Genomic DNA, 23062 nt, shown 5'->3' with positions numbered 1-23062 from the left:
GTATTCCTGAAGGCTCAGAAATCAGCATGCAAGGTTTCTTTGCATGCAGTGCAAGCTGTGCACTTTTAAGCACCTCAGTGCAAAACATAAATGTTTAAAGACTGTTTAAACTTCCAACCCATACTGTCAGTACCTTAGGTTTACCATTAACATTTCTTAATACCACTATGTTGTCCAGCCTGTATGTAAAATCCACTAAGATTCACAAACTAAGTAGCTCCCACTTCTTGATCCAGATCCAAAGCTGTAGATGCATTTCACTGTGTCCCTGTCCAGCATGGGAATCTAGTCCTAGTAACAGTCCACACCAAGAAACCAAGCCATTTCTGTACATCTACATAAACAACCCAACCACATGGCTAATAAAGACAATGAAGACCAAATTCATTCTGTCATTGCTATAATCAATATCCTCTGGAACTGAGGTTTTCTCACTATATAACTGCTTTGAAGTCCGGTGTTTGTATAAATCACACCAAGTGGGCTGTTTTCTTTAAATACATTTAAACAACCACTCCTCTTCTGAACCTGCATTGCTAGCTGCAGTTGCTGTCCCTGTTGTGGCTCACATTGCTATAAAAGAATGCCCGACAGGTAATGGTGATTTGAGGCATTCAGAAGGATGCTGTGACACATGGTAAACAGAGGGTAAAAGCTTTGCTTACTTTGGCAGTCACCCAGGCCATCTGTATTGCCATGTTCTATGTCCTGTTCAAATGCCAATCTAAATAATAGAAAGAAACAAAACAGTATGAACAATAACAGTCACAGGCACCACCAGGAAGAAATTATCACATGTGCAACTGAAATAAAGTCCTGCCATGAAACTGGCTGTTTCTTTCGAACTTCCACACAAAGGCTGAAAAATTGCAACATAGACATTCAAGTTATTTGTCATTGCTTAATGATTTCTTGCCTTCTGATGATGCTTTGTCTTTTTACTATTACTTTTTAAAAATCCACTGCATGCCTCATTGTCAAAGGAGGCAAACAGATATTTTTTAAACTGTTAACTCTATAATATATAACATTACCAATTATGATCTTACCTTAACTTATCCATAGAGTAGACAAGGTGCACCAATACTTTGACGAGAGAAGGAAGCTAACCCATTGGGTAGGTACTGTGCTGGGGGAAGATAACCTGCATTTCAGCAATCATTTAGGTACTGCGCTGGATGAGGCTGCAAGGCGCCAGTCCACAGCAGGCATTCCACTGAACTCAGGGGGCTCTATTGAAAAACACTCAGCCTTTTCTAGCTGACATTCCCAGTTTACACTCCTAACCTCTGGCTGTGATTTTGGATAACTAGTGAAGCTGTTCTTCCAACTTCCTGCATGGTCAAAGGTGAATGACAAGAGCCTTGGAAAACCTCCAACACAAGCCCTTGTCTACATTAGTTAGGATCCTGCCTTTGAGGCATAATTACCCTTGCAGGCACCTCATTCCCAACTCCATGTTCTTAAAACTCATGCTCACTTCTCACCTACTCCAGGAGGGCACCTAACATCTCTACCTCCTGTTGGCTAGTTTAGAAGTTCACCAGACATCTTCACATCTGATCTGGATCCCATTCCTAAGTGATATGTGCTGGACAGAGAGTGACCTGCCTTGCTCACCTCTGGACTGCACCACCACAAGCTGCTGCCTCTGTCTTGACGGATCTATTGATAAACGGGGGGGCGCTGCTTTTAAGAGTAAGGTTTGGAAGTCCCCTACAACTTGCCATGGAAGTGCAAAAAGACTAAAGCACTTTGGGAATGCTGAGAAAGCCTGATACGGACATAGGCGTATTTTAACATTATCCTGCCAAATGTCCAGTCAGGAACAGACCACACTCTCGTAGTAAAGCATATATAGACAGATATACCTATGGCATCCCCAGTGGACAAAACAATTTGAACTGAAATAGCAAATTAAGAACAATACACAAGCACAGGGATGGTAACTCATCCGTTATATACTGAAGACCTGTACAGAAGCAGGGTTAAGCGTGGCCAGCTGTGGGGCTGTCGAGGTTGTGCAACATCTGCGCTACACTTCCACCACTACCCTGAGGAAGTATAGCTATACCTCAGAGTGGCAAGCATGAGGTGTGTCAGATGTAGCCAAAAAATGAGAGCTCTGAAGTGGGTCTGCTCCCTGCAAGGAGGCTTTAGTAACCACATTTAAACAAACCTTCACAGACTTCCATTATTATAAAATAATTAAATTGTACTATTAAGCAAGGGGAGATCCAGCACTTCTCTGAATCTGCTTTAAGCTCTTACTGTGCTCTGTGATTCCTCTTAGTAATGCACAGTAAATTAGAAGGACTGGTTTTGTTTTCAGTGGACAAATTGCTTCAGTAATTTAATTTGGATTCTATTGCCTCTTTAATCAGCTGTGATGGCTCCAGTGTGGGCTGGTCCAGACATACCCATCCAGTTCCCTCCTTTCAATAACATGCGGACTTCAGTCCAGCTCTTTCATTTTCTTCTTCCCACTCTTTCAGCAGTTACCAATCAGCTGGGAGTTGACATCAAAATAATTTGTGAGACTTATCAGAGGTGAATGCAAATAAGGTAGAAACAAACACTTCCCACATTTTTCCCTCCTTAAGAGCCCCATGTTTCAAATAGTTCTGCCCAAGACTGCCCGGCGCCACCAGCCAGAGCCCTTACTCACTTGGAGCCAAGGACCAGCTGTCCACACACTCCGCTCTCCCTCACCCATCCGCAGTAGGGGTCTCGGGACGCAATGCAGGCCCTGGAGAAAGAAGAGCACAAGATGGCATTCATGAGTACTCCTGCCTTCCCCACTCCTGGCGCAGGGGCTGCTGACAGCCACCAGAAAACACGTACTTTTTGCATTTGCCATGACGCTCGCAACGTCCCAGGGGAACCTTGATGACACAAGTGGAGAAGGCGACGTACAGGGCGCTGCTGGGCTTGTCAAGCTGCATGCCCATGATACGCTTGTCCTCCACGCCGTCGTAGCTGCACCTGATTGGAAAAAAAGTGAGATAAGTTTATAAATTAGTTCTTCTGGGAAACTAGATGAAAACTTAATGATTTCTCAAGCTGAAAAACAAAACAAAACAAAAATCCTCCCACAAAAAAACCCCAAGAAGGTAGAATTGAACAAGCCAAGGAAAAACAACACACAATAGCCACTAAAAACACTGATAGACATACAAGTGAGTATTAAAAATGCATGGGATGGGGGAATAAGAAGTGGAGAGACACAGCACACCAGACAAGCTTTCTGAGGGCCCTTCATTTTTTGTGTTTATTCTTCTCCAGCACTCAAAGTAGCTGAAATTTCTGCATGATTATGGATCACTTCAAAGCCCCCTTAGGCATATTTGAGGAAGGTTGAAATGCGGGAAATTTCCCTTGGCGAGCAGTTTGCTGGTTGTTGAGTTATTTGGAGAGGAATCAGGGTTTTTTTATAGGATTAGAAAATTAATCTTCCTTTGCAGAATTTCACTTTTAATTATCCATCAACTGCTGCATAGGATGGGCTATTTTCTACACATACTGAATAAAAAATGTCTTATTGAAATGTAGAGACTGATAAGCAGACATCCCCTCCCCAAACAATTTAAAATTACTCAGAAAACTTGGCTTCTCTAACCACTTCCCTTTTTGTGGGACAACCTACTCTCTGGGAAATCGGAAGTTCAAAGTCACCCATACATAAGTACAAAGAATCAGATACACACTTTTCAGGATTGTAAATGTTCATCTCCTCCAGGAAAAGGCTGTCATTTAGGAAACCACTGTTTCCTGTCCGTGCCAAGAACTTCAGGATGATTCCCTTCTCTGATCCCAAGAAAACCACGGTGTAGTTCTGATATGGCCCAGCAGCAGAGTCCATGGCAATTTTGGTCAGGCGATATCTAGAATAACAATACAGCATTTTGCATCACTTGGGATTAAATTGCCATTTATTTTATTGCTTTTTCCACTTCAGATAACTGCATGGTAGCCTTCTAGCAACCACATGACATATTTAAGCACTTTTCCTAGCTGAATAACCCTGTAAGTCAACAGTACAACAATACAGACTGTATTATTTGGGCTCCCCAAAAGGTGGGGAATTTTCATGTGTTTGTCTACATGTCCATACGTCCAATAGCTAGCAGAAGTGTTTGTAGAAAGCTGAAGGGATGCTAAGAGTCTGAGGGAGGCCATGTAGGAATTATCCTTCAAATCAAAGGCGAAGGAGTTGCCTGGTGACTTCTTCAGGCAGGGAAATAAAATCAGCACAGTGATTTTATTTTTTTAAATTTCAAGCTCTGTCACATTAAAAGCAGCAATAATGATAACTGATCTACATTCAACTTTTTTGGCAGGAAAAGCTGTGTCAGTGCAATACTGAGACACTAAACACCATTTTACCTCACCAAAAATAATCGCACAACTGCCACTAAACAAGTTCAGTGCTGAGATGGTATTGAATCTTGGGATGACACAATTTATTGAAAACGAGTACTGGTGATTTGGTACCAGTTATCTGGTACTGGCAATCAAAGAAAAGCACTCTGCAGAGCTTGCTGCTCTCATTTTTGGCTGGAAGTACAGAACCTGACATAAAAACTTGACAGAAGATACATTACTAAAACTAAGTCAGACCCTTCCAGAGCTAAACACTACCTGGCACAAAACTCTACGCTTGTACAGAGGAAGAGAGGAAAATACGGCAAAAGTTAGTCACGTTATTCTGTTCGCAACTGGAGGGTAGATAAGCAGTGTAGTGACCAGAGCAGAGAGTGGGAATGTATTTTGATAGGAGGGGGATGGTGTATTTGAGGCTTGCTGATTTATGAGTCTTTGTTCAAATCTCTTCATTATTATTTTTCTCTTGTTGCCATAGAAAGGATACAGATTATGTGATTACTTCTGCCTGTACACCTCTCTAAATATTAAAACATACCAGTACATATCCCGACAGACATCTTCATATCCTGTGAACATATCCTGGCAGACATGTTTGTATCCTGTGTACACATCCCTGGGCTGTCTGCTGATCCCTGCCCAAATTTTTCTACAGAACTGTCTCAAACACTGACCCATAAGCCAACAGGCGGGTCAACGTTCCCTTCACTGCATTTCCTCCAAGATCCGGTTTCAGCACAGCGCGGTTGGAAAGGACTGAGGTTTTTTCCTGTCTTGAAAGCTGCTCAGGGAGTTCTGCGGCATCTGCTTAGCGCTGCCATCATTCCTAGCTGGATTCATGCCCAGCACACCAAGGATGTTTACAGAGTTTGAGAGTATTCCGTGCAAGACTATTTGCACAACTTGACAGCTACAATGAGGACAAGAGTCCACTTGGAGGTACGTACCTGACCATTGTTCTCAGGAACCAGGGTCGATTGACAATGGAAGGTACAGCCTCGTCCATCAGTGGATGTGTTTTGATGAAGTTCAGAGTATCATCCGGGAACTCATTAGAAGTTACGTATTTTTCTAATGATGTAGAGCCAGCACAGCAACCGGGCCTAAATAAAACAGGAGCGTAAAGCCAGAACACTTATTTGATGCCTAGCGTAGATCTCCTTTTGTACGAGGCCCTTAGTGAAATCTGATGTGCATTACAAGGGTTTAAATGGAGGATTGAGAAGTCTGGTGGACTTGATCAGCCCCTTCAGGGAAGCCTAAAATCTTGCTCTATCCTCCACTCAAAAGGACCTAGCATGTCACCTAAAAGCACAAAGACATTTCTTCAGCATGAGTGTGACACGCACTGTTTGTAGTTCATCCACTCACATGGAACATAATCACTGCATGTGTGCAGTTGGCTTGATGCTGCCCACTGGCACATGAGCTTTCTGATCCACAACTTGCCTAGTTGACTGCTCTTTCCTGGAATAAAAGCAGTCTCTAACATACAGAAAGAAGTTGAAAAGCAGACTATGGGAGAAGACAACCTAGCCAGCATCCATGTAAACATTGGTTTTACCCTTCTTTCAATTTGGATGACATTAAGTATAGTAGCATGCTGAGGACTTTCACTGAAATGTTATCTAATCATTCTTTGACAACTTAAATGCAAACCTGCTTATCCTATTCCTAAAATCTAACCTGCTCCCCAGAGGTAACTTAACCTTCCTGCCTGGACAGGTCACCTCTACACAGGAAGCAGCAAAATGCTTGCCTGTTATTAATATTTTGTGGGTTATTTTCTCCAACAAAAGGTCCATTTGATCCTATTTCCTAGAGCATTATGATTCTTCAAGCCTTTGAGCCACTGTGAAATGAGAAGATGAAAGATGGACCACCCACTCATAAACATGCTGCAGTGTCCAATTTTCATCTACCCTGACGTGGGTAGAACCACTGATATCAATGGAGTAATGCCAACTTGAACAAAATATAGTGCTAGTCCTATCATATCTGTCACTCAGATTTAGATAAATACTCAAACCTTAGGCAACTAAATGTTATGTAGGAAGGCATCATAGGACTGAAGGGGACTAGATGAGTCAAAGCGTCTGGTCCCACACAGCTGCACAATGAACGCTACATGCAGAGACTGTGTGCTCTGCCTCCTCGTATCCAAAATGTTCTGGTTGTCTTGTAACTGCATACAGAACTAGCAATAGAGGGAGAGAAGGAGAAACCAAGGGCATCATTGATCTCCTAGGTCCTTGCAAGGGCACTGATTCATGAGGTGACATTCCCAGAGAACTCTTCTGGCACCGTGGTGCCTAGAGTTTCTGTATATCTAATCTAGAGGCCTATTTCCTCCTAAATCCTAATCACATGATTGGATTAATCCTGTTTTAATCTCAAAACTGGTTTAATCGAGTAAACATAAAACCGAGTAAACCCTGCTGTGCCCCTCAGCCAAAAAGGGAAGCGAGGCCCCTGAAAGGCTTCGGTATGTTTCCTAAGAAATGCTACGATCAATAGGAGCACTAACGTTTCTGCACCATACTGAGATATCCAAATAAAAATGACCTTATTTCAAAGGCATCTTGTGCCTTTCGTGTATTTCAATGCGATTTAGAAGTAATGATTGTTTCTATTAAGCAGATTGATAGCCAAATGTTACATGAAACACTGTTCACCAACTCAGTTCACATTACCTCCTGCTGGCTTAGAAGGAGCAGTATTATCCCGTCTTCATCATAACTGTTAGCTTGCTATTGGCTCATCCCACAAACTCATAATGCAACTTTCTCCCTTCCCACTGAAAGAGAAGATTTCTCTTGCTCCCTTCCCCCTTCCCTGCCAATACTCTCTTATCTGAGTCAGTTCCAAACAAACAACCTTGGAGCCCTCATGCAGCCTTGCACTACCAAGGCAGCCCATCACATCAACAAGTTGTTGAAACACTGCAAAAAGGAGAAAAAAATCCAGCAACAGTGCTAGCAGGTGCCTTACTAAGGCTCAGACTGAAACAGATAGATAGTGAATTTACCAGATTTCCCAGTCAAGTCCAGGCTCTTCTCTTGAGTGACAACTTCAGAATAAAGACAGCATGGGAATACTATACTTGGCAACTCTAAAACATGATGGGCCAAATTTGGATTTAGGCAGAAGCTCAGTTGCCACCACAGAGCTTCAGATGTGTTTTTCTTTTGTTATGTAAGATATCACAAGCAATGTAAAACATATATTAAAGTGGTAGAGCTTGACTGAGATAAATGAATTTGCTTTATCTACATTCATATCATGTTCTCAGAGCAAAATGCCACTGGTGTAAATGAGTTAACAAGTGGCTGTCAACAGCAACTTATACGAAATGGGTCCTTGTAGGAAATATGAAGAGTGTGTAATGGAGGAGCCACATGCAAGCATGAGGGAAGTGGAAGCAGGGAAAACAACTCATAGGAGGAATGAGGCAAACTGAATCTCTGTTTGGATGGAATGTTGTTTTTTTCTGCCCATGATGCATCGTCTGTGGCACATAAATTGCAAGTTAACTGCAGAACAGCAAACCATAGAACTGGTGCAGGCTTTGTAATGAGATGTATCCATTACTGAACCAATTTGCAACAGGTGTGTAACTCATACCACTCTTAAGTGATAGGTTATTTTAACCAAGCGAATCTGGCGCTGGCCTGATTTATGTTACACAAATCTTGTTTAAGTGGAAAAATTCTCAGTTGCATACCTTAGATCCAAATGCAACTCAATTTCTATTTTACTGTTACAAGATGTATCTTCAATTGTATCTGCAGCTTACAAGGCTGTTCAAATTACCAAAACCCTTTGTTCTGTGTGCAGGAACAGAACAATATCAATATACATTAAACATACCTGGGCTTGGGCACTCGTTCATCGGGAACTGGTGTCCATGTGGAGTCTGGAGACTTTTGTTCTTTGAATCTCCCAGTAAATACATTGGCGATGTCAAGCATGTCATAGGCACAGACTGCCGAGCCAGGGATGCTGCAAAGTGACATTTCCCAGAAATTGTTACTCATTCTGCAGTTATGCATAAAATCTTGAGTGAAAAACATGCTGTATAGAAGTCTTCCTGTCACAGGCTACTCAATCCTGAACTCTGTAACCTCTGAGTATTGACAGGAAAAGCCAGCACCATGGAAAAGTCTGAAATATACCAATCAGCAGATAGGTCCTGCCAGCACAATTTGTTTCAAAGCCTCTATAGAAAGAAGTAATTGCAATAATCTTGAAGAAGGGAAAGAATCTGGGAAACGCTGGGTACCACTGGCGATGCATGAGGAGTAATAGCCAGTCTCATTCAAAGCCCATTATTTGGAAATTCAAGTTCTTGTAAGTCACAACATCTCTCAGTATTAATTCTCACAGTCCCTGTCATGCCTCAAAAATACACTGCAGACAGTTCAGAAGTTGGTGCTGATCAAACTGGGAGCATGCTGCAATGTGCCATCGACCTGGCATTTACATGTTACTACTCCATCCTCCCACAGCCCGATCTCCACCAAGTTTTCCTAACAGAAAGGAGTTAACTATGCTCAGGAATTTCCTTAACTCAATGAGATATGAAAAGCTTATAGAAGCAAATTCAATTTTATTTTTAGATCATAAAGTTGTAAATGTCAACTTTTTGATTATTTTTGATTATTTGTGTGCACAATAGCATTGTCTAAACATAATTATATCCTTACCTACACATTTTCTGAAAGTCTTAGGGGTTTCCCATGGTCAGTCACTTGGAAGCATGAATTATTCATTTACTCACCTTTCAGTTTTTTACACATGAACTACTGTATTTGTGTCTGATTTTCACTGCTTGATTTTATCAGGCAAATAGCATGAACCCAGCTGGCTGAGGCCTTCAATCCTGCTTTTAGCTAGTAGGTTATAAAGGTATATAAATTGATAGAAAACTGTTTGAATATTAAAAGGTTTCAAAATGCTTACTACTGAAGGAAACAACAAGTAGAGAGATAGTCTTACTTTGATCTCCACAGATTGTGTCATTATACGGAAGGAAACTTCAAAGCTCTATATTAACGTGATACTAGACAGCAAGAGTTTTAAATAGAGGCAGCCGCATGTATGTCAATATAAGAGTTGGTCAAGTGTATATTTGGCCACGCACAGGACCTCACCCTAAAAGACACCTCAAGACCCACTCCAGCTAGAATCTGCACTTTGCTGAATTCAGCCCTAAAGAAAAAACAACCCTAAAATCTTGATGTGTGCTATACAGAACTAAAAGCGCTGAGAACTATGCTCAACACATAACTCCACCGTGATGGAGGGATGGCTGCCCTGCAGAAGACTGCAACAGCTTTTACGCTTGAGGACAGCAGTCTGTGGGTCCACAGTGTGATAAAACCATAAGGAAGGAGTACTGCGGGTCACAGCTGAGCCATCTCCCAACCAGTGGACTACAACCCATCACCAGCTCCTACCCTGGGTGACCTCACGTTAGACTGGGGAATCTCTTCCAGCTCACTCTAGGGGGAAGTTTTGGTCCAGAGATCAAAGGTATTTGTTGCAGCTTTTCATTAGTGGAGAAGGAATGAGAGAGATGTGTCCATGTCAGAGGCAGGTCTGTTAATGAGATGTCCCCAAGCTTATGTGCCTTCCTGTCATCTTTAATACCTGACAAAAACTGGGGCCTATAAAACAGTACCTTGATTTTAACATCAAATACTCAGATTTTAGAATGCAGGGTTTAAGAAAAAGTATTATTTATGACATACCACAGGAAATACTAACAGAGGGGGAGGACAATCTCAATTTTGAGATCATCTCAAGATACAACCTATTTTTGGATGCTGAATCTCTGTTTGTTCACTTCTTTTTATTAATCTGGTTTGCATAAAAATATGTCTTAATTTAAACCTGTATTCCCTATTGATGGCATAATTATTCCATTGCCGTTCCTATCGTTTTGATGTCAAAAGCAGTGATTATACATTACAGGCCTGGGCTTACTCTCATTTGAAGTCAGTTCTGTGCATGACCTCACCGAGGTCAGGCTTTGACAAGAGGTGGCAAGTGTACAGCAAAACCAGATGAATTTCAGCAATAAAATTCCCCCTTCAGCTCAAATGTTACTCTGTGAAACAGCAATATAGTTTTTAATTAGAATGCTACTATTTTTTTAACTTCTCTGGGAGACCTCAATAATTAGACACAGTTACTCTTCTAATAACTTCAGGAGAAACATATTATAAGGTGTGATGGAAATACAATCTTTGCAGTTGAACTGATGTTTTTGGAAAACCATGCGAACAATGAATTACAGGTGGGTATTCTGGGGACCCTCCTCCCCAGCCAGCAGGAGAGCTTAGGATCTTGGCTCTTCCAGGAGAAAGTGCAAGAGTCAGTAAGGATGCATGAAATAAAGGGAAGGAGTACTAGCGTGGTTCTTGGGGGTTTAGATGTAAGCAGGACAGACCCAGTCTTTTCTCTGTGAGAAGAAAAAACCCCAAAACAAACCAATATTTTCTCTTTGGAATAACATTCTGCAAGTTACACGCTGCAAAACTTCTTGGAGGCCAGTCTGGATTATTCCCATGTAAAGAAAAGTATGTCCAAGGAACATGTCCAGATAGTAAATGGTTGAAAGCTGCTCTAAATTATCAGATATAAAATGCAGTAAGCAAACCAAGCTATCTTAAAATGAGACACAAACTTACGTTAAGTCCATGGTACATAATTATTACACTGTATAAGCAATCACTTCTTGTACCTTCATGAAGTAAAAAGAAACTGCAGTGAAAAGCAAAACATAAGGGAAACAGAAGGTAAAAGGTTATTGCGCCTATTACCTATTATATGGAGTGGAGAAGGTTGCTAAAACAACATCCCGGCCATTGAAATGGATAACATCTGTAACTGCTTGCAGTATGTTAAAGTAGAAGTGTGAATCGCCAGGAACCGAGCAGTTCAAACGAGCCTTGAGAAAGGAAGTCCATTGTTTTTCCAGCACTCTCTGAGATCCTCCCATGTCATTTTTGCAAACCTGAGCCACCCTTGGGAAAACTACCTGGAAGGAGTAGAGCAAAAATAATGGAGAAAATGAATAGTTTGTTTGAACTAAAAGACTTGGTTGGAATTCTGCTCTTAAAACATTTGGAATGACACAGCAAGGTGCTTAATTTAATCCCATGTTTCCATAATCTGTGACAAATAAGGAACAGACTAAAATTCAGTTTTGCAACAGTGTGCTATAAAAGATAAGGCTGTGGCATTCACTACACAGCCATAAATCCTTCAGGAGATCTGTTCTCATATAAAACTCATTTCCATACAGACTGCTTAGCTTTCTATTTCCCCAAACAAAAGCACATTTTATATTCACAATCCCTGCAACCCACGCTGCATGCTCTGACTCTTGTGTTTTCAGCACTTAAAAACTATGCAAATCTTGCTGGGCTTTTATTCCTGCCCTCCACCTTTGTGACCGTGGTCAGCTTAGTCAGAAAGCTATTGTGAAATTAGCAAAAATGTAGAAAGTGTTTAATTATTCTTTGCAGAACGGCAGAGCGCAAAATTCCTGCCCCTGTTTATTCAGCACTCCAATTCAGATTTCTTAAAGAAAACTATCTCCCTGCTTTGGAATCTATTTTTAATAATTGCCTACTATGCTGAACTACATTTGCTGTGTGCTTTTTATGGTTTGAGAAAAGAGATTCCAGCGTACACCGTCACTGTAAGAAACCACCCTGTTTCCTTTCAAGACAGTGCAATGTTTCACTCCAACCAACCTTTTGGCTTGAACGACAGGAATATTCTCAAAATGATGACCTTGTCATCATGATTTATGGTTCTCATTTCAAGGTCACTCCTAACAGCATTGATCCAAGAATAGCATATGTTTTCCTCCTCCTGAATCTGACAAAGTCATTCAAGGCAATGCTTTTGCCCTTACCTTTCCCATGCTGTTGTACTCCACTGCTATTTCCCGGAAGAAGAAGTAAATGTAATTGCCATAGTCCACTGCTTGGACAAAGTATGGTTCTAGAAAAAAACCCAAGACATCCTATTTAGGCACCATATACAGCATATAGCGTGCAAAGAGAAGCCAAATACATTCACACTAAACATCCAAAGGTGAAATGCCTGCATTAGGCAAACTGGCTCAGTTTTCAGAACTAGCAACATCACCTCTGCAGAAGAATCACTGTCTGGGGACAGGAGAGCTGGGGACAAGTCTGTGCAACATCACTGCAAGGTAGTTAAGTGTTTGCCGCTAATACGTCCGCCGTGCGTGGAGTACGAGGAAAGGTAAAGAGGCAATATAGAATTGTATGCCTGAGGGGTCCAAGCAGTGCTCTTTACGGCATGCAGGCTGTGTGCGGAGGGAATAACAAACCATGTAACTGCTTCTGCCCACATGTGTCTGTAGCAGCAAGCAAAGTGGGACAGCTAAAGTTGACACCTGGCAAAACATTTCTGCATGCAGAAAAAGACTTCAAACTATGGTTTTGCTCCCTGTTAAAATCACTCCAAATGCTAACTATTCATAACGCCTACGTGAAGCTAAACAGCACTGTTCTAAACAATGAGGGCATTTAGAGCACAAAAATTGCCTAATTCAATGGCAGCTGTACAATCCCTAAGAACCATAAAAGAAAGGCTTTGTCCAATATTCCCATAAATTTATTTTCATTGATGAATCTTAATGTTACAGAACAAGCCCTCTATACTTCATAAAGCCTTGACTGTTACCTAACACAGTCCTGGGGCAGGAATATTTTCAAACACAGACTAAGCACACCAAGTCCTGCGTGTTCCAACTTTCACATCCAACAGCTGTAAACTGATGGATTTCAGGTTGGAAATCTCACTGGAATATATATTCTGATCTACCGCGCTCACAGTTTCTGTCAGGTCCAGTAACTTGGCGTCAGGAGCAGAGGGAAAGAGATAAACAGATCAGTGTAAGTAAGAGATGTAAATTAGTTCCTTCTTTTTGCCAGAAAGTGTTGGTGAAATGAAATGACAGAGAGGTCTGTCAGGAATCCAAGACTCTCATCAGAGATGCTGCTTTTTTAGTTTTTGTTTGTTTATCTACCTTTCAACCACTTTGAGTCATGTTTAACTGTCCGCAGAGTTGGGCTATCTCCAAGGCTCCGGTATATGACCGCATCTATAGCAAGGAAGTCGGTCACTGTGGCAGAATACAGCTTTCCCTCTGGGGAGGAAGGAAAGAAGAAACAAGAGAGGAGCAGCATTAGAAATCACATAATTGCTTTCTCTCATCAGTCAAATGAGATGGGGCAAATGAAATCATCACAATCTCCTTAGGAACACAAGGGAAAAAATCCAGCTAGTTAAATGGGGCTGAGCACTGAACAAGCAAGTCACCAGTTTTCAAAATGGTAATTTCAGAAGCATGCTGTGAGAGAAGAAATCTCATGGAGTAATTCTTCTCCAGTCTAAGTAAGTCACACTGAACTACCCTACCTATCCAGTTTCACTGCACATGCCTCTGGTTCAATGCTCATAAATTCTGCCTACGTATGTGAGCAAAATAAGTATGGGGAAGCTGCGACAGAACTGTTAGTTTTAACTGGGAGGGCAAACCAGACAGGTCTTAGGGACTGTCAGCTAATTGACACTTATGCAAATTTCTCCCTTTGAGAGCACTTCTCCGCTGCCAAAGATCACTAGCAAAAAATTAAATAGTGTGCAGGGAGCCCAGGCAAAACAGGGATGCAAAGAGATGAAGGAGAATTGCCTATCTATGTTCGTTTCTAAAATGCGTTTTAGGCATTTCACACATGAATTATGCATTCCTCTCTCCTAAAGAACTGGAGGACAAGTGATAAGAAAGGGTCTACATAAAGGCACCCCAAGGACAACCAAAAGATGCAAAACTATCAGGAGGTAAAAGCATGAGCTTCAACAACATTTTAAAATTATATTTGTTGTCTAATCTGTTTGCGGGTCATGGTAACTGTACAGGGCTGTTTCTATGTGTTACATAGGTCTTGGAACGTGATGTCCGGTGTGAGCGCAGGCATCATGGCAAAAGGACAGCAACTTGTGTCTCTGTTGTGTTTACAGAAAAACCAGAATGGCCTACATCTCCTTTGACAGATTATGTTGGGTGCTGGCCCTAGACACTAAGGACATACCCAGGACAAAGCAGAGAGGCTTCTATTGGTCAAGCTCTCCTCATTGCACTTACAGACAACGTTTAATTTCAGCTCAAGATTTAAAAATCAGACTGTTTTTTATTAGCAGGACTGTACTCTTTGTTCTGAGCCCCACAATTCCCATCATTATCTGGCTATTTAAAAATGAGGCTTTTTCTTAGCAAAACCAGAAAAAAATTACAAAAAAAAGTAGATACTAAAACCAATTTTAAAATAGAATAAAAAGCTGAATTGTTTAGATATGGATGTCTGAACTCATGTTAATACAATCACACATTTATTTTCTTTCTTGCCAAGTTCCTGAAGACCATGTGACCAATTACAATTCGCACATATCAGCTGTAATAGCTACAAGAAGAGCCATATTCATGTAAGTGCACCCAACAGACTCAGATGAGCTGGATTAGTGCCCTAAACTGCTCTGAAACTGCTTTTCACTGCACTCTGAAAAGTTATCATGGGTATCAATATGTATGGCATATCAAACCATGATTTTCTGAAGCTAGCAGATTTACAGGGTATATTCTGCAAGAATTTATTTGAACAGTATACAATTTATTCTGAATCATCATGAAAGAGTAGGATGATTTCTATAAATACTCTTTTTATTTTCACATAATGCGGGGACTTCTTCGGTGACAGAGTGGGAGTCATCTTAACAAACTTCAGCTGCATGCTAGTTAAATGTTTACATTAAGCTGGTCATAAATACTTTCTTGGCCAGTAGAGTGAGAAAGGCCCTTCTGAAAGGTGATTCAGATGGCCCTAAGGATGGGGAATCTGAGACACATGGGAAAAATCTTTCTCTGAAGGTGTCTCTCTCTTTCCATGGTTTATGAATTACCTGCTACAATCAGAGAATTTCTACTTTATGTTCTTTTGACTGTAATTAAGAAATTATATACTACCACCATCACCATTATTTTTGAAACAAAAGGACCCATTTATTTACACTACAGAGAGAAGAGTTAAAAAAAAAAAAAAAAAAAGAAAGCAACCTGCTATAAAAGCTCTCCCTTGTAAGGCAGATAAACCACCTCAAACACAGTAATGCTTAATGCAGCCCTTTGGCCACAGATTCAGTCTTAAATCTTCAGAAGAACAGCTAAAGTATTTCCATGTGAGCACTCAGGCTCTACTTTCCAGCATCACACCTGCTGAAAAGAACTGACATTATCATGGGTGACTTCTCTATTATCTCTACCATCTACTTTACAGCCAAATCTAAGAAAAGATCAGCAGGGTTCACACAAAGAGAAGTTCAATAAAGAAAGAATTTAATCAGGAATTCATGAAGGCAGGTACAAAAAGACCATTTCACAACAGCCCAAATTAAGTCCATTAAAAAGTACTCACTTTTTTTTAACTATCGTATGAGAAATCAGAGCTTACTGTATTCTGCTGCATAGAGCATAAATCATTATTAGCCAACATATTTCTTTTCTTTGCCTACAACAGTGGGGAACACCACATTGAGAAGTTTTCTGCTTTAAAATAAAATCACTGTCCCTTTCTTCTAGATCTAGAAAAGGGGACATCACACCATGTTCCCTAACTTCCTTTTACTATAAAAGTTAACTTAATCTTAGAGTTGTTAAAGACCACATCCTGCCCACTCTTCATTAAAGTTTACACAAGCCTTGACTTTCCTTGACTTTCGCAGAAATCAGATGCAGCCAGAAATGGTGCCTCACACTGGTCTGGCATCATAGTATCATGAATCCAGGAAAAACTGAAATATTGAACCAGGAAACAGAGACTTCAGTCAATGCTTATGGTAGTGAAGTTAATCCCAGAGAAGGGAAGGCTTCTGTGCTAGTCATTTCCTTATGCCCCCTATTTTTAGTCACTATTCACTCCCTTTGCCACCTTTTAGTTTTTGGCATTCTGGACTCAAGACACACAGTGCAGGACAGAAAGCAAACCCTTTATTTCCATCACTTTACCTGCAAACAATGCAACGTTGGCATGCTTTGCATCATAGGGGCACCTGGCCATTCCACTGAATTCATCTCCCAGGAACTCCAGGGTATCCATCTGAAAAATGAAAGGGAGCTCCTCAGATAGAGAAACAAAACTTCTTATCCAGGATGAGGCTTATGACAGTGTTTCTTCTTTTCTATGCAGGGAGGAAGGTTCTTTCTCTAACTGTGCTCCTGACTATGAATTAAAGATCCTGACAAAAAAATCAGGGTGTTAAATAAAATAAGTCTGAAGAAAGTGTGTCCAATAAGTCAGGCCTTCTTTTGGAGCTAATCACTCTTACCCTGACACGTTTTACAAAAGTCTTCAGTCTATATTTTATCTGTACACAAGCTTCCTGTTGAACTGTAGCAGGCTATGTGGTCTGTGGTTCTGGCAAGGATTCAAAATTTATCCTCAACAGTGATCCAACAGAAGCGCTCTTATACACAGAAAAGACTGCAAGCCACAGCAGTCAGAAGAAACAACACTAGGACAATTATCTGTGTGTGCATTTTTCTCCCCAAAGTCCGGAGATCCTTCTGCTCTAGTCTCAACAGTGGTGCTCTCACCCTTGATTTGCATACTCAGAAGGATGCTCTCCAAGTCTTACTGTATCAGTTGAGTCTGTGTCACAGAGAAATCCTCTTACCATCAGGCAAGAATTAATCTGTGCAGAAATTGTAAAATCTGAGGCTTAAGTGTAACTCCTGGGAAATAAATTCACCCTGGGCACAGATAATGATACAAATATACAGATCAACTTTACGCTAAGTTCAAGAGGGTTTAGTGAGCTTCGGGGGAAAGGTACAGCTCTTACCTCTCTAAGATTTTTATACTACCACATTTTGGGAATAAGAATCTTTCTAGCATATTCAAGTAACTTGAGCAGCTCATACTGTATAAATCACATACAGTACAGATTCATGGAGTGTGAAAAAAAATGCACCCAGCACCATCAACTACTCCGATCAACTTTTAGCTCGTATGTTACAGCACCCAAGTCCTCCAGTGGACAATTTGTCATCATTTGTTTTCTGTCATGTAACCTTCCTGTCAAAATCCACTCTGGAGGGAATTAGTTGTGTTTACTCAAGGGCTGAAAAGCCTCTCACATCATAGTGAGAGGAAACCAGTTACAGTCCCGAGCAACTTTCCTTGCACCGAGCCCCACGCCCCAGGCTGATCCACACTTCCAGTGGCAGTGTGGAGGGACAGCCCTGTTTTCTGTTTGGCACCTCTTTAGTGCTCTCTCTGTACGATGCAGAAATACATGGAGAAAGGGCCAGGGGAGGAGAGACCTTCTGCTGACTCCCAGAGGTATCACTATCCAGCCCCTGCAGCTCAGCAATGGGTCTGCAGAGGCCATGCCTCACAGGGAATGAAACACCTGCAGTAAGGGTAAGGAGGGCCATTTGTATCCCTTGGGATGCCAAGGAAATCTGTATTTGTATTAAAAAGCAGCTTTCTAGCAAGGGGACTGGTTGAGATTTGTTAGCTGCATTAATGGCATTGAGAGCTAAAAAATGACAAACTGTGCTGGAAGTCTAAATACAGTACTGAGACTGAGAAGCTTTGTTTTACACTAGGAGTGGGGTGCAAGGAAAGGAAGAAAAGAAGAAATGGCAGCTACCTGTACCACATAGTTGCCATGATGCAGGCTTGTATTTTTATTCAGATTTGATTCTTCTACACAAACTTAAAGAAAAGACTATGCTGAGCTTCTCTCCTGTATCTCCTAGACTATAGCCTTCACAGTGGCTAGACAAGGTAAAGCAGTATTGCAGAAAAAGCAAGGAAGAGCAGCAGTCACAGCGAATACCACTAAGGAAGCTGTTTTCTTGGATGTTAATGTCTTTACTCTGTTTTTTCACAATAACTCTGAACCCAATTAAATGAATGAGAACTGTGCCGTGACTTTATCAGAAGCAGCATTAGCAAAGCTAAATTTTCTTTTTCCTGAAGAAGGATGAGAAATGACCCGTGGGACATAGCAGCGCCTGGAAAAGCAGAGTCTGGATATCAAGGGCCTAAGTGAATTCATTTCAAAGCTACTCCAGAGACATCCACTGTTGGGGGTTATATCAGATTACACTGGTGCAAGTCTGAGAAAATGGGAAATATTTGAATAAATGGGCCCTGTTAAAATGTAGATGACAGGGACATGCTATGTCAAAGGAAGAAACAGAGGTCAAGGAATTAATGTTGAGTATCCATGGACCAGCACATTTTTCTACACTGCTCTAGATAATGTTTTGGCTTTTCAGATTCCCAGCTAGTGAGGAGTACATCACCCTCCTGCTGTACCTTTCCCTTTGGAGATCTGCTGTCAACCACTTTTACAGCACACAATGCCATAGGATCTCTACTGCTTCCATATCTGCTGGGTGCCCAACACTAATCTTCCCAGGTTTTGCTGTGCTGAGCCCTCAAGTGTCTTGAGAACTGGCTTTGGTATTGAGAACAGTACAATACAGACATGTAAAACGTACTACCCCAGAGGTAATCTTCAGCATCGGTCTATGACTTGATATGGGTGTCAGTGACAAGCTGAGGAACTTTCTGAGGAGTCACCACATGCCCAGGCAAGGATCTGAAGGACTCTGCACCCATGGAGCGCAATGCAAAGTGGCAATAAACTCTGATGTGCAGCAGTTACAAAGAAGTAGGCAATCAATCCGAGCAATCCTCAGAAATCCAATCAACATTGAGCTCTGTAGCAAGTCAGGATAAATGCTACAGTTGAATGATGTACTGTTGAATGACAACCTCATGCTCTTGCCAGCATAGTCACAATAAATCCAACAGAAAGACAAAGCATAAATGAAATTCCACAAACAGATCACATACCTTGTAGTTCCTGCAAGAAGGGTTGAATGCATTTGTTCCACAGACAAACAATGTTTCCTCATTTCTTTTTAGGAGAACCTTAATAAAATTATGACATTCATCCTGAAGAAAAAATAATAAAAAGTATTTCAGCTACCGCATTTTGGGTGTCTGGTTTTATTTTTGTGCCATGATATTTCATTGTAAGGTCTAAAATGAAATTGGCTGGTAGCCACTGTGATATTCTGGGCTTTATTTCAACTACGTTTAACTGACAATAAGCAAGACGCAATTGATTTATATTCTAGTAGTTTAAAAATGGTTACAAAGGACTGAAGATATGATATTCATATTATAGCTCAGATTTTGCTATTGTTCACACAGGTGAATTTTGTTTGAATGCTGTTGCTGTCCTCAAGAGTGAAAAATCTGTTCTTCTCAACTATCTTGCTGTAAGACAGTAGCATCACCAATGCAATGTATTGGCATAAAGCATCTGTAACTAGAAGGGAAACAGGTGTAAAGAATCAAATAGTCTGCATCTAATTCTGATACCACTTGTTCTAGTCATAGGTTACAGCAGGGTAAAACTGGTGTGAGAAAAAGTCCTTCTACAACTGGACACATTCATGCTTTCTGATGCTTTACACAAACTTCTCAGTAAATTCCTGCAAGAGGACAGACAGCAGCATTTAGCTTTTGAGGTAATAGTAAGCAAAATCAGTACACTAAGCATTATGTCCAAAATCCCCAGTGCTTTAAGTATTTCAGGATATTGCTGTGGCTCCTGTCGTAATGTTTTATCACATTAAGAGTAAAGTATTTTTGCAAATTAAAGCCTTCAGTAAGTTGATGGAAAAAAACAATTACTGGCAAGAAGTGAATGGCATGATCCATTCCACATCACAGACAGCAGCCTGAGATAATAGTGAAGCAACTAAACTAAAGTGGCAGATGCAGAAGAAAAGAAAATTGCGTACCTTATGTTTTCCCTTCATTCTGCACGTGTCTACATCGGCTTGTCTAGATTTCCATGTCAATTTCTGCAAGGATCAAGAAAGAAATCAATTAGAGCCCAGAGGCTGTTGCATTTGATTTCAGAAGTCCCTTAGGGGAGACTAGCTGGTGAACATATATTTATTGAAAGCTTTCTGCACCCTTTCTCCATGATTAACTCACCACAACAATGAAAGATCAGTGATGTGGAGCATTCACTTAATTTTGTGTTGCCATCTATTCATTAGACTAGAAACCTATGTCTTTTTTTAAAGCCTAAACCAATGCAATTCAGCAATAGGCCAACTTTCAAAAATATGTGCAATTTTCTTAAAAATACTAGATGCTCTCTTCTTTTAATTTGATACTGTTCTGCAAATCAGAATAAACATTTATGGACTATAAAACTTAATTGGATTCTAAATGAAACATGTATTCTGGAAGACGACATTTTAGATTACCAAAGAAATCAAATTCAGGTAATTCTTATCACTTCAAGTCAGCTGACAGGCTCAGAGAGCCCCCCACCTATCAAGACACTGCTGACTTTATCTGCTAATACTCTTTCTCCAAAACATTTACAGCTAAATCCCAGCCTGGAGTTTTTTGCAGTGAGTTTCAGGAGTGGTCAAATGTGATAAGCTGATTAATTTAAATAAAACTTTATTTAAAAACATATGGCCCAGGATAGTAACACCTCAGACACTATAGCCACAACAGTCCTGACAGTGTTTCCCATTGGTAAACTGAGGCACTGTGCCTTCATGAAGGGCCCTGAGCTGAAAGAGTAACCATGTAAGTACCAAGAGTAACCATGGCTTCATTGCATTACAAGCCTGTGCCCTCACTTTTTGATGAGGAATTGGTCATAAGCTCATCTTCAGCATCATTCATAGTTATAAAGAAACACTCCGCTCCTACAGTGGAATTCATCCAACACCCAAATTCGTATGATCTTCTGCTGGACCAAGGCTGTGTTTGGCACATATTACACAATGTTTATGCAATGCAAAGCAGCTGAAGGGAGATTATTTCAAGTATGTTTATGTTAATATACAATATGATAATGCAGACAAAGCTCTTGGTTTGGATGTAACTTTCCATGGAGATAATGTGAATATGTCTACAAAGTGATGTTATAATAAGATTTTATTTAGTGAATAGTTGCATGAGTGAATAAAATTTTTCTGCATGAAAATATGTAAATAGCACTTGCTTTTTATGATGAAAGTTTCAGTATACTTAATTGGGATAGTATAGCTGTTACAGAAAACTGCTGAATATAAATGAATAGATGTTTGACAGATGTTCCATCAGGGACCTCACTCTATTTCAGTATGGATTGCTTATCAGCCCAGCAAGATCACTTATCAGAAATTCACAGAGGACACGATTGCTATTCTAGCCTTCCCCAAATATGATTAGCAATGCCATCTTACTTGCTTATTACAGTTTTTACAGCAGTGCTGGCAAGTTGTTTGAAACAATGTCATCTTCCTATTTATCTGAAGCTTGTTCTAGTGTTCTTGGTTTCTGGATGATGATAAAAGCTACTTACTTTGCTAAAATAAATTTCTTCTGTATATGATGTGTCCATATCAACAGTATAAATATGGTCCCTGTAAACAAAGGCAAATGAAGGCAAAGTCAAATGGAGTAGTCAGTTCATTTTCTATGAAGAGAGCTATCTATCACAAGATAATCCATAATCCATTCAAAAAAAGATCACAGGTCTTACCAGGGAACATTACTGACAGCATTGCCTGCTTCTCCCAGAAAAGCACTTTCATATATAAACTATCTTCCTTCCCATTAAGGAAAAAAAAGAAAAATGCTACAGAACTTCAAAGCAGTACTGTTTCCCAAAAGCCATTATTTGAACAAATGATATTTTGGAAAGGAGGTGAGCCTCACATAATTTCTGCTGTATAGGTCCTACAGCAGATGCCACGATCTAGCATGCAGATGTTTTTGCCTATCCTGAAATCAGGCAGCCTTTGCCAGATTCCTGGGCTAGCAGTCACTGTGCCACATTTAGCTATTCAGGGTTAAAAAAGATTAATGCTTCTTTCTTTCTTTTTTTTTTTTTTTAAATTATGCATCTAACTTCAGCTGTGATGATTTGATTGACAATACGGTAGGCAAAAGGCTGACAGCCACAAAACTATTCCCAGAAATCGTTCTTCTCTTCACACAATGGTGGCCAAACTAAACTGTAAAATACTCCTCTAAGAGAGTTCACATTTCTTGCTTGCATTTACTTTCCTGTTTTCCTGAGACCCCGTCCTGCTCTACAATTAGCTGCCAATCTCTCTTGGAAAGAAGAAAGAGACTCAGCTACTCAGGTAAAGAGATATTTTTAAACATTCTCCTCTGTGTAAACTGAGAACAAGGACATCTCTGTATGGAACCTAAAATTTGAAAAAAACCCACCAACCCACAATGCTGTAGTAACTGCCACATCAAATTGCGACTGACGCTCTCATTTTCCCTTGAAATAACATTGGCTTTTTTCAAAATTCAAGAAGCTGTGCAGCTGGAGCATGATCCACAGCATTGGAAGGGTCTGCTGAAAGTAGGATACAGACTGTTTCCATTTTAGAAATCCCCACTCCCAAGGTTAGCTTAATTTTATTGTGTATTGGGGAAACAGTGCTAGTCTTAAATAAAGCAAACACAAAACTGCTATAAGAGGCATAAGCAACACTTTTCTCATGTGGAGAAAAGAG

General features: G+C 40.5%; 1 protein-coding gene across 6 annotated transcripts in view; it reads right to left on the bottom strand.

Moving 5' to 3' along the window:
• The window catches only part of SEMA6A (semaphorin 6A), a 116356-nt gene that overhangs the window by 34773 nt on the left and 58521 nt on the right, over positions 1 to 23062 (bottom strand). For all 6 annotated transcript variants that reach the window (XM_054810086.1, XM_054810087.1, XM_054810081.1 and 3 more), the window contains exons 4-16: positions 21892 to 21952; positions 20318 to 20380; positions 19359 to 19460; positions 16493 to 16583; positions 13460 to 13579; positions 12314 to 12402; positions 11211 to 11428; positions 8254 to 8385; positions 5331 to 5486; positions 3708 to 3884; positions 2845 to 2985; positions 2669 to 2749; positions 666 to 724 (exon numbers count right to left, since the gene is read on the bottom strand). In XM_054810086.1, the coding sequence (XP_054666061.1) occupies positions 666 to 724; positions 2669 to 2749; positions 2845 to 2985; positions 3708 to 3884; positions 5331 to 5486; positions 8254 to 8385; positions 11211 to 11428; positions 12314 to 12402; positions 13460 to 13579; positions 16493 to 16583; positions 19359 to 19460; positions 20318 to 20380; positions 21892 to 21952 (1490 nt within the window). The remainder of the gene's footprint in view (positions 1 to 665; positions 725 to 2668; positions 2750 to 2844; positions 2986 to 3707; positions 3885 to 5330; positions 5487 to 8253; positions 8386 to 11210; positions 11429 to 12313; positions 12403 to 13459; positions 13580 to 16492; positions 16584 to 19358; positions 19461 to 20317; positions 20381 to 21891; positions 21953 to 23062) is intronic.

The sequence above is a fragment of the Grus americana genome, chromosome Z (assembly GCF_028858705.1).
Source record: "Grus americana isolate bGruAme1 chromosome Z, bGruAme1.mat, whole genome shotgun sequence".
NCBI lineage: Eukaryota > Metazoa > Chordata > Aves > Gruiformes > Gruidae > Grus > Grus americana.
The sequence above is the reverse complement of the archived record's forward strand: the minus strand, read 5'-3'. Positions and strand labels throughout refer to the sequence as shown.